Source organism: Achroia grisella, unplaced genomic scaffold (assembly GCF_030625045.1).
Source record: "Achroia grisella isolate CSIRO2021 unplaced genomic scaffold, CSIRO_AGI_Agris_v1 utg1245, whole genome shotgun sequence".
NCBI classification, from domain to species: Eukaryota; Metazoa; Arthropoda; class Insecta; order Lepidoptera; family Pyralidae; genus Achroia; species Achroia grisella.
The window spans coordinates 646615-658590 of NW_026712606.1; the positions used below are offsets into that span (position 1 = coordinate 646615).

The following is an 11976-nucleotide window of genomic DNA, read 5'->3' on the forward strand; positions in this document are numbered from 1 at the left end:
ACAAAAAATAATAAAATTGTAATAGATTAATAAAATAAATGCTATAATATATATACATAAATAAAATTGAAAAGTAACCCAAAAAATTTCATACAATAAAATTTCAACATAAAAAATTTGCGCAAAAATAGCTCATCATACCCAAACACCACGACCCTAAATAATAATACATCTTCTGATGCAAATCAGATTTCAGACATGTTTGCCACTATTCCACCGTGTATGAATATCACAGTAATAAATCATTGGATAATAATATGATGATCACAGTAACAAATCATTGGATACTCCTACAATAACAGTCCACACGCATGACACAATAGGTAATATTCTATGACGCCTCAGGAAGTTATTAAAAAACTTAGGACGCTTGACTTAAAAAGGGAGCAGGACCAGACAACATACACCCACTCTTTCTAGTGAAGTGTGCTCACACAGTGGCTCTCCCGCTATGTATTATTTTACCACTCCAAACCGGAATTTTTCCCAATGATTGAAACGCAGTTAATATATTACCAATATACAAGAATAGAAATAAAGGTATGATATCTAATTACTGACCAATATCACATTGTCGGCTATGTCTAAGTAGTTAGAAACAATGGTACATTCTGTTTTGTATATATACAAACAAAAGTACATAACATATAATCAGCATGGATTTATGGCAGGAAGATCAGTTATCAACACCAATCTTTCACTATATACCTCAGAGCTTAAGGAAGGTGTTGATCAAAATGTGTACATTTTGATCAACACCTTCCTTAAGCTCTGTAGGTAGTTGTGGTGTACGCCGATTTTGCAAAAGCTTTCGATAAAGAAAACCATAGAATTTAGTAAAGCTTCCGATAAAGTAAACCATAGCTGAAAAATTGGATGTGTTTGGAATAACTGGCAACCTACGCAAATGATGTGTATCTTACCTTCATAGTCGTTACGCAAGAGTCGTGTTCAATGGTGTTCAGTCTTAGTCTCTTACGGCAACTTCAGGAATACCCCAGGGCTCTATATTGAGACCTTTATTTTTCAATGTTTTTATAAATGACATTACAGATAATATTAAGCACAGTACAGGTTATCTTTTTGCTGATGACTTTAAATTAGTAAGACGGTTGCAAATAGCTTGAACATGGAAATATTTTAGGATGATATTGATAGCTTTACTAAGTGGTGTAATGATAATAAAATGTTGATACATTTAATTGTTGTACCAATATTTTAAAATGTTACCATATTAAATTTAGCAGAAAACATAGACCTTTCAGATCACATTATTTTATTAACGGTACCAAACTACAAGAAGTCATTACATTACAAGATCTTGGTATTCTCATGGATGGCCAACTAAGATATTCTGATTACATTGATATAATTTTAGCCGAAGTTAACAAGTCACTTGTTGGCGTCAGGGAGTGAAAGAGTGGACTGTTATAGATTCTCCAATGCGTTTATTACTATAACTTGTATTACAATGCTTTAGCCCGACATTAATAGTACGGAACGCTATGAAAATAAACTAAAGATGCACGTGCGGTTATTACGGCGTTAAAAACCAGTGTGTCGCTGTGTGCGGCCGGCAGCCGGCCGCAGCGATATTGTCCGACGCCCCGCGCCCCCGGGTCTCCCCGGGGACATCATCGCGCTCGCTGTTTATGGCTTGACCATAGACTCCCCGCGTTGAAGTGCCAAGTTCAAAGCTCTTGACAGGCAGGGGGCATATGGTATTGTATGCCCGGCGAATGACACCCCTCTTCGTTTGGATGTCTGCAACCCTTGCTACGCCGTCTCTTCCAGGCAGAATACGTACAACGCGTCCCAGAAGCCACATCAATGGAGCAGACGTCTTCTCCTTGATAACGACGAACTTTCCCTCTTTCAGCTCGCCATAGGACCGGTGCCATTTGGTTTTCTTTTGGAGCCATAAAACATACTATTTAGAAAATCGACTCCAGAAGTGTTGCTTGAGTAGCTCGATGCGTTGGAAACACTGAAGAGAGCTAGCTCGGCGATTGACGATATCAGGATGTGGCAAACAGATCAGAGATCGTCCAACAAGGAAGTGAGCAGGAGTAAGGGGATATAAGTCGGATGGATTATCAGATAGAGGTGTGAGGGGGCGAGAATTTAGGATGGCTTCTATTTGAATAAGAAGAGTAGCCATTTCTTCATAGTTTAAGTGAGTCATATCCAAAACGCGCCTAAGATGATGTTTTACGGATCGCACGAGTTACTCCCATAAACCACCGAAGTGAGGAGTGTAGGCAGGTATGAATGAAAAGTTGATACCTATTTCAGCTAAACCCGAAGTCAAGGATGATTGTGTGAGAAGTTTGGAGAGCTCATGGAAAGTTCCAATAAAGGTCGTGCATTTGTCCGAGAACAGCGTCTGCGGCTTACCTCGACGTGCTATAAACCTGTGTAGTGCTGCAATAAAAGCTTCTTTGGTTAAATCAGAGACAAGCTCCAGATGCACGGCCTTTGTGGCTAGACACACAAACACACAAATATATGATTTTATAAGTTTACAGCCTCTACCTTTGCGGTCAGCTATCAGCATTGGTCCAGCATAATCGACACCTGTTTCTAAGAAGGGACATTCTAAATGGACTCGTTTTTCTGGTAGGTTACCCATCAAGGGCTGGACAGTCTTCCCCTTGAATCTACTGCATCTAACACACGAACGAACTATACGTTTCGCTAAAATAGTGCCGCCTATTGGCCAATAATTATGTCTGGCGGTGGCTAGTAGTAATTGTGGACCAGAGTGCATGTGTTTTTTATGAAGCATTTCGAATATTAATTCACATAAGCGATGTTTACCTGATAGAAGGATAGGATGTTTAACGTTGTAGTCGTAGTGAGAATCACTAAGCCTGCCACCCACGCGGATGAGGTAATCAGAACCAACAAACGGTGTCAATGACAGAAGTCTATTTTTATGGGGTAAATGCTTATTGAGTAATAGTAACTCACGTTCCTCAGGGAATGAATCCTGCTGAGCTGTACGTAATAGAAAATTTGTGGCATTATTTAATTCTGATAATGACAAGTTATTGTGTAATTTACTTGCATTTTTATGGCAGTTATTAATGAACCTTAAGACAAATGCAAGTACACGTTGTAATTTTGTAAGCGATGAAAATTTATTTATTAGTGATGAAATTAAATTGGTGTTATTATTATTTTTTGATAGCTTGTTATTAATATGGAATGTTTGAATTGTTTCTGGTAAATTGGAAGTGTATTTATTTGGATTAGTGGGCCTTTGAGAGGAATCTCGTGTTAATAAGGCAGGGCCTGTCCACCACAACGAGGAATTACCTAATAAATCTGCTCTAACACCTCGAGACACTAAATCTGCCGGGTTAATTTGGTAGGTACATACCGCCAATAATGACAATTTTCTTGTATTTCTAAAACTCGGTGACGTACGAATGGTTTAAGATGGTTTGGTGGAGAAGAGAGCCAGCCTAAGATGATGGTAGAATCAGTCCAAAATACACTACAACTAAATTCAAGAGTAACTGACGTCATTACCTTCATGAATAGTCCTGCTCCTAAGAGCGCGCCACATAGTTCAAGTCGGGGAATGGTGGTGGTGTTAAGTGGAGCTATCTTATTTTTGGAAGCCAAAAGACGGACATTAATTGATTCATCGCTATCGCTATACTTCTTACGTATATGCATGTACCATATGCCTTCTCCGAAGCATCTGTAAATATATGTATTTCTGTTTTATTTGTTTTGTCGTTTTTAATGCACCTAGGAATTTCAAGTTTATTTAACTAGAACTGTATAAACTCTGACCAAATAATTTCTATGTCTTTTGGGACCCTTTCATCCCAAGAGCATTTATGTATCCACAATTTTTGCATTAATATTTTTGCTTCAACAATGCATGGTGATACTAAACCTAGAGGATCAAACACTTGCGAAATTGTAGACAAAATAAATCTCTTTGTTACTTTATCTTGAGGTGTAATATTAATAGAAAATGATAAATAATCAGTTGAACACTTCCAATAAATACCTAATGTTTTTGCACATTCTTTTGCACTAAGATCTACGCTACCAGATATCTCATTATTTTGGTTTATACTATATAAAATAAACAAATTATTTGAATGCCACTTTCTTAAATTAAATTTGGCTGAATGAAGTGTATCAATAACACCTTGACATAATGATATACAGCCTTCAATTGTATCATGACCGGACAAAAAATCGTCAACATAAAAATCATGACAAATAGCGCGTTTTACTTGAGAATCACTGGACTCATGACCTAATTGTGTGAGACATCTAGTGGCTAGAAACGGCGCTGATGCCGTGCCGTAAGTAAGTGTATTTAGGGTATATGATTTAATTGGGTGGGAGGGATCGAACCTCCATAATATTTTTTGTAATGGACGTTGTGATTCATGTAATAATATCTGCCGATACATTTTTTCAATGTCGGCTGACACAACAAATTTATGTTGTCGAAAGCGTAATAATATAGCTAATAAATCGTCCTGCACAGTAGGACCTACGCGTTGTATGTCATTAAGAGACTTGCCTGAGGACGTAGGGGCAGAACCATCGAATACAACACGTAGTTGTGTGGTTGTACTAGTTTTAAGAACGCCATGATGTGGCAAGTAGCATTGAATTGTGTTTTTATTACTACTACATGTATCTTCATTCAAATGTCCCAGATTGGCATATTCATTTATAAATTCTATATATAGACGTTTCAAATGTACGTCTCTTTCTAAGCGACGCTCAAGGGAAAGAAATCTATTTTTTGCAGCATTATATGAATTGCCTAAAACGTCAGGAGGCTCCCTGAGCGGCATATAAACTACAAACCGTCCATCTATGTTACGCTGTGTAGAATTTATAAAATCACGTTCACATGCCTGTTCTTCTGGAGTGAACTCATAATTTGATGTAATTGTATCTAGTTCCCAAAATCGGGTTAAGTCGGTATGGTCGTTTGAAAACATACATATATGTTGTTTGGGACTAGGTTGAAAAATGCTACCAGAAACCAACCAACCGAGTTTGGTTTCAAAAAGAGTTGGCTTGTGCTTGCCTAGTTGGATACGATTTGTACCGATCACATTCCAGAAGACGTCCGCACCTACAAGGATATCAATGGATGACGGCACGTTGAAATTTGGATCGGCTAAGCAAACCCCAGGCGGTATTTCTAAGTTATGCACATCTATATATGTATTTGGAAGTAAGGCAGTGATGTTAGGTAAAACGAAACAATTGATATCCGTCCTGTAGCCACCACAATAAGACTCCAATGTAAGAGAGCATGACAATGAACTCGTGGATACCTGTTGATTGATGCCTGTTACTCTTGAATTCGTAGCGTTGGTAAGAAGATTGAGTTTGGCACAAAATTCCTTTGTGACAAAGTTTCCTGTGCTTCCATTGTCTAATAAGACTCTAGCGGCATGTGATTTTCCATGGCCGTCGAGCACCTTGACCATAGCTGTGGATAGCAAAATATGGTTTGTGTTAATTAAAGACTGAGATGGTTCAGCAGATAACACAACGCTGTCATGTGCGACAGGCTCATTATGAATATCGAGATGAAGAAGCGTGTTGTGTTTGGATTTGCAATATTTGCAATGTGACAATTTACAGCGTGATTCGTGGTGACCAGGCCGAAGGCAATTTAAGCATATTTTAAAGGTCTTAGCCTTTTCAATACGCGTCTCAACAGGAAGCTTTCTGAAGGCATCACAATTAAATAAATAGTGCTCATGATAGCATAATGGACATGAAAATGATTTATTTTTACCTGAAGAAATTATAAAGCTATTGGATTTGTGAATATGATTAGATTCAGAATTACCTCTGTTATTTTTTGCCTCCTCCAAAGTCTCCAAAAGATCTGCTCTGTTAGTTAAAAAGGTTAAAAAAATATCTAGAGTAGGTGGATCGTTGCGATTGTTTCTGTATTCCTCCCATTCCCTATTTGTGACAATATCTAATTTAGTTGACATCATATAAATTATTAAAGTATCCCAACTTTCTGTAGGCTGGTCAAGCGTAGCCAAAGCTTTAAGATTTTTATTTGTGACATCAACTATGTAATGCAAGGCTTTACTAGATTCTTTTTTGATGGCATTTACATTGAAAAGGGCGTGAACATGATTGTTTACAAGCAAGCGTTTATTATCGTACCTCTTGCACAACAATTCCCATGCGGCAGCATAATTCTCAGCCTTAAAATCTAAGCTTTTGATGAAAAGGGCTGCACTGCCTTGCAAACAAGCACGAAGATAATGAAATTTGTTTATGTCGTCAATGACCGTGCTGGAATGAACTATAGAAATGTAGGTATCGCGGAATTCAAGCCAATGCTGGTAACTGCCATTGTAAAAAGGTAACTGTATCTTGGGAAGACGTACGAAACTATTGTGTTTGTGCGCATAAGCATCATGAGAGCTTACCTCGTGATTTGAGGAATGTGACGAAGTTGATGATGACTGGCACAGGGTTTTAGCAGTCGCGACAGCCGAGTAATACTGGTTCTCGAACACGTCTCGTTCCTGATACCTCTGATCAGGATCGTCAGCGAATAGAATAGAATAGAATAGAAAATCATTTATTCAAATAAACTTAATTTAAGCACTTTTGAATAGTCATAACAATTTGTTTTTTATCTACCACTCGTTCGGAAAGCTGTCTCATCACAAGAAGAACGAGCAAGAAACTTGTGTGTTGCTCTTTTAAATAATCCTTGTAAGTTTACATTTACAAGTCGAAACGTGTGAATACAAACTACCAACAAGCACTAATTTTTTGGGTCCAATATAATCATGCAATAAGATTAAATCAGTCGTAGTGATAAGAGCACCAGTCCCTACAAGCAGCACTCGTTCACGAGTATGACGGATGAGCCAGCTGCGATATTTTGGGAGCCCATTTCAAATGTCTGACAATGAGCATGACTACTCATTCCACACGACCACGTCACAGCTACAAAAATTACTATATGGTAGTTACGGATGCATGCGGCAATAAAATACAAAAGCCGCTACGCTATCATATATGCAGTATGAAAATTAAAATTATAACGTTGTCCGCAAATAAACTTATTCTTGCTATATATTGCTATCATCTATAAATTCATCTATCTTATAATAGGCTTTTTTTGTTTAATATAAGATTTGAATTGCCTCTCTGTAAGATTTAGCGTAGACTCTGGCAGTTTATTATAGAATCTTACGCAATTACCATAAAATGAATTACTAACTTTGTGTAGACGGCATTTAGGTAAAATTAGCTTATTTTTATTGTGTAAGTTTCTACTTGTACAGTCTTTAAGTTTCTTGAAACTATCTAAGTTTTTCCTTGTATACATAATATTTTCATAAATGTACTGTGAAACGTGAGGATATTTGATTAAAGCATTGTAATGACTCTCTAGAACCCATACCATAAATAGAACGTATGGCTCTCTTTTGTAAAATAAATATAGTATTTATATCGGCAGCTTTACTCCATAGCAGTATGCCATATGACATAATGCTATGGAAATAACTAAAATACACAAGTTTTGCCGTCGCCACGTCTGTTAATTGCCTTATCCTTCTAATTGCATAAGCAGCAGAACTAAGTCTACTGGCTAATTTTGAAATATGGGGCCCCCATTGTTTGTTATTCCTTGTATCATTAACAAAATTTACTATTTCATCATTAAGCAATAGCTGCGATTGTTTTACATTAGGCAGCTGAATTTAATGCACTTAGTTTTGTTGGAGTTCAATAATAAATTATTACATGTGAACCAATTTTAGCAGAGATAGCATAATTTACATCGTCTAATTGATTACATTGGCGACCAATTTTAAACACTAACGAAGTATCATCCGCAAATAACACTATATCTGCAACTTTCTCTACCATGTAGGGAAGATCATTTATATAAATTAAAAAGAGAAATGGGCCTAATATTGAACCTTGAGGAACGCCCATTTTTATATTAGTTCCCTTAGACTTTACACCATCAATATCTACAGTTTGCACCCTATCCTCTAGATAAGCGAGTTCCTCGATCTCACCCTGAAGATTATCAAAGTCAGAATATAGTAATTCCATTTTATCAATACGCGATTGCAGTTCAAATTGAATGGCTGCATTGCTAACAGCGGAACTCTCTTTTAAAATATTAATATAATTGCAAAAATTTGTAAGTTTACTTTTAAATGTTCCACGTCTTTTAATTAATTGATTTAGTTGTGTTGATTTAGATTCTGACATTGTAAACGTTAATTAAGATGAGTTGAATGAATACTATATGATGAAGTTGAATTGCAAATAAAAGGAAATAAAAAGAATAATTATTTTTATTTTGTTATAGGTGATTGTTTTAAATTACTATTTTTATAAAGTAGCAAATAGAAACGATACTAATCTGTTTAATGTTTCTGCACCACGCTTCGCAGTTTTAAAAACAGTAGTACAAAGTCAAACTACCGAACGACCTAGGAAAAAAAAAACAAAAATTAATACACAGTAATAGAAATATTGTATACTTATTGGTTATTAGTGAAGCAACTAAACGCAGACTAATGATATTAATTGCATTTCTACTATTTACAAGTTGCAAGATCAATTATTTGTTTTAAGGTTATAATGTTATTAATTACGTTATGATTTTATGAAAGAATGCCACGTATTATGGTTATGAATATGATATTGATTGTGATTAATTCGTTAAATGACTGTGTGTGATTAAAATAATAATAAGATTTGCTAATCAATCACTATCTACGCATTATTATGCAGTACTACGCAGTACACTATGGAATCACGCATATATATACTATGACTGCAAATAACTAATGAAGTAAATGGCAATAACCTTTTATGGTTTGTAATGAAAATGATAATTACATGAATGGTAATTATGATGGAATGATTATGATAATGGAGAAGTTAAAGTGAAGATGATATGAGGATGGATGTGTAAAGATAAGATAATGGAACGATCTCACGGTCTTTATGCACTATCCATATAGGTAATCCTCTTCTTGTTCTTCTCTTAGTGCGTTGTAAGACCCGTAGAATTCTGGTCGGAAGACTAAACAGCAACGTTGAAGTGCGCAGTTGAAAGAAGCCAGTGCGCAGTTGAATGAAGCCAATGCGCCGTTGAAAGAAGCCAGTGCGCCGTTGTTAGATGCTGCTTGCGTCGCAATAAAATTCCAGTCGTCCAAGTAGTGGTTGAAGGACCAATTTGGAGGCGTCAGGGAGTGAAAGAGTGGACTGTTATAGATTCTCCAATGCGTTTATTACTAGAACTTTATATTACAACGCTTTAGCCCGACATTAATAATACGGAACGCTATGAAAATAAACTAAAGATGCGCGTGCGGTTGATACGGCGTTAAAAATCAGTGTGTCGCTGTGTGCGGCCGGCAGCCGGCCGCAGCTATATTGTCCGACGCCCCGCGCCCCCGGACATCATCCCCGCTTGGGACATCATCGCGCTCGCTGTTCATGCTGTGTTTACTATTTTGTGTGTTATTTATGCTGTGTTTGGGTTACTTTAATCTGCCCTCTATCAAGCAGTTCATGAAGGAAGTGTCTCGACGCTACTTCGACTCTGCTCAATCTCACTTGAAACCTCTTATAGTCAGTATAGTCGACGCACCGAGGAGACATATCCTACATACGCGACAACGTCGCCCGTGGCACGTTCTCTTTGATCCCGACGACCCCATAACGGTAGTTAACAGCTCTACGGGTCCATCCGTTCTATCCCGACAACACATTTACACACACACATGACACCGTCCTCACCGGCGAAAACAACGACCTCAAACACACCATACCGCGCAATCAACCGGGCGCCTGCGCCTGGCCGGGCGCCCTTCGTAGCGGTGCCCTCAAATTAAAGTCGTATCCGTCAGGCGGGAGTTGGCCTTCAGCGGCTTTATAAGTCCTACCGTGGGTTTTTTAGTGCCATCTGTATTCGAACCCTATCATCTGGTGAAGCTGTAAAGGCCAGCTACAGCTGACAGCATTAGAGTAGTCAAAAAAAAAAATTCAATATGTGGCGATTCTACGGATAGCCTCGGAGGTGCATAGGGTTTCTGTAAAATTACCTCCTTTCAGGTCTGACCGTCCGGCATTGTGGTTCGCGCAGGTTGACGCAAATTTTGAACTATCTGGAATCACCGCTGATTCCACTAAATTTAATTATATTATCAGTAATTTGTCACAAAGCCAGGCTGCTGAGGTAGAAGATATAATCATCAAACCACCCGCGGAAGACAAATACATATTTTTTTTTTTTTTTAAAGCCGATTTAATCCGCAGACTATCGGCATCTGAGGAAAAAAGAGTCCGGCAGCTTTTAAGTGATGAGGAGCTGGGGGATAGGCGACCCTCACAATTTCTGAGGCACCTCAAGTCTCTCACGGGGGACTCACTTCGTGACGACGAAGGCATACTTCGCCAACTTTGGATGCGTCGCCTCCCCACTCATCTTCAGACCATATTAGCTGCACAGGATCTTCCATTAGAGAAGGTAGCGGATCTAGCTGACCGCATTATGGAAGTATCTCCTGCAACACCACTTGCTAGTTCCACCTCAGTTGCTGGTATATCACCTCAGCCTATTACATCATCTTCAAGCGTCGACCCATTTGCCATTCTTTCTCAGCGTATCGACCAACTCACAGAGCAGGTAGCTTCATTGACAGCCTATCAGAGACAGGGAAGTCGGTCCAGGTCTCGGACTCCACAATCACGTCAAAGTCGCAGTAGGAGCCCTCAACCTAGGACATGTTGGTACCACCGTACATTTAAAGAGAAGGCGCTACACTGTACTACTCCTTGTAACTGGCAGCACGATTCATTTTTAAACACGAACGGGAGTCAGTAAAGGCGACGACCGACTCCACTCATCCCACTTCAAGCCGCCGTTTATTTGTAACAGATTCATACAGTAAGCGACGATTTCTCGTAGATACAGGTTCCGATATCTGCTGCTATCCTAAAAGCGCCCTTCGTTCCCACGCCTATAAATCTGACTTTGTGCTGCAAGCAGCCAATGGCAGTGCTATTACGACGTACGGTACTCTGCGTTTCAATCTCAACCTAGGTCTTCGACGAGTTTTGCATGGGATTTCATTATAGCTGACGTCAGCGTTCCTATCATCGGCTCCGACTTCCTCGGTCATTACAATCTCTTGCCAGATTGTACCCATAGATGTCTAGTCGATGGAACAACCGGTCTTCGTCATCAGATTCAGTGCGCGTCATCTAATTAGCCCAGCGTCAAGACCATTATTAGTGATTCTAAAGACTCACCCTTTCTAACAATTTTACAGGAATAACCGGAACTCACTCGTCCACCCGGTCTTCGTCGCGATGTTGAACATAATACAGTGCATTTCATTAACACTACTGACGGACCGCCATTATCATGCCGTCCTCGTCGCCTTGCTCCCCAGAAACTTCAGATTGCCCAAAAAGAATTTGCCGACATGGTTGCTGCCGGTACTGCTAAACCATCCAGCAGTGCCTGGTCTTCACCACTCCATTTAGTTCCTAAAAAGGATGCCACTTGGAGACCTTGTGGTGACTACAGGGCCTTAAATGCGCGCACTATTAGTGATAGATATCCGGTTCGGTACATCGGGGACATTTCACACAATCTGGTAGGAGCCACCATCTTCAGTACAATTGATCTGGTAAAAGCCTACCAGCAAATTCCTGTCAATCCAGCTGATATATGCAAGACAGCCATTACCACTCCTTTCGGACTATTCGAATTTCCCTACATGACGTTTGGTCTCAGAAACGCTGGTCAAACATTCCAGCGTTTCATCGATGAGGTCACACGGGGACTTACTTTTTGCTTTCCATACATCGTCGATGTCCTCATCTACTCGCGCGATGCCGCTCAGCACGCAGAACACCTCCGACTGCTTTTTCAACGTTTAGCTCAATACGGAATCG

At 39.1% G+C, this 11976-nt stretch overlaps 2 protein-coding genes across 2 annotated transcripts; one reads left to right on the plus strand and one right to left on the minus strand.

The window, feature by feature from the left end:
- Nucleotides 1-1537: 1537 nt before the first annotated feature.
- Nucleotides 1538-8106, minus strand: LOC131854736 (uncharacterized). Its single transcript, XM_059205880.1, has 3 exons — nucleotides 8035-8106; nucleotides 5331-6563; nucleotides 1538-1909 (listed from the first exon to the last, which is right to left on the minus strand). Exons 1-3 carry the CDS (start codon nucleotides 8104-8106, stop codon nucleotides 1538-1540), a joined length of 1677 nt encoding a protein of 558 aa, XP_059061863.1.
- Nucleotides 8107-8937: 831 nt separating this feature from the next.
- Nucleotides 8938-10897, plus strand: LOC131854737 (uncharacterized). Its single transcript, XM_059205881.1, has 2 exons — nucleotides 8938-8951; nucleotides 10330-10897. The coding sequence occupies exons 1-2, from the start codon at nucleotides 8938-8940 to the stop codon at nucleotides 10895-10897; spliced, it is 582 nt and encodes a 193-aa protein (XP_059061864.1).
- The last annotated feature ends 1079 nt before the right edge of the window (nucleotides 10898-11976 follow it).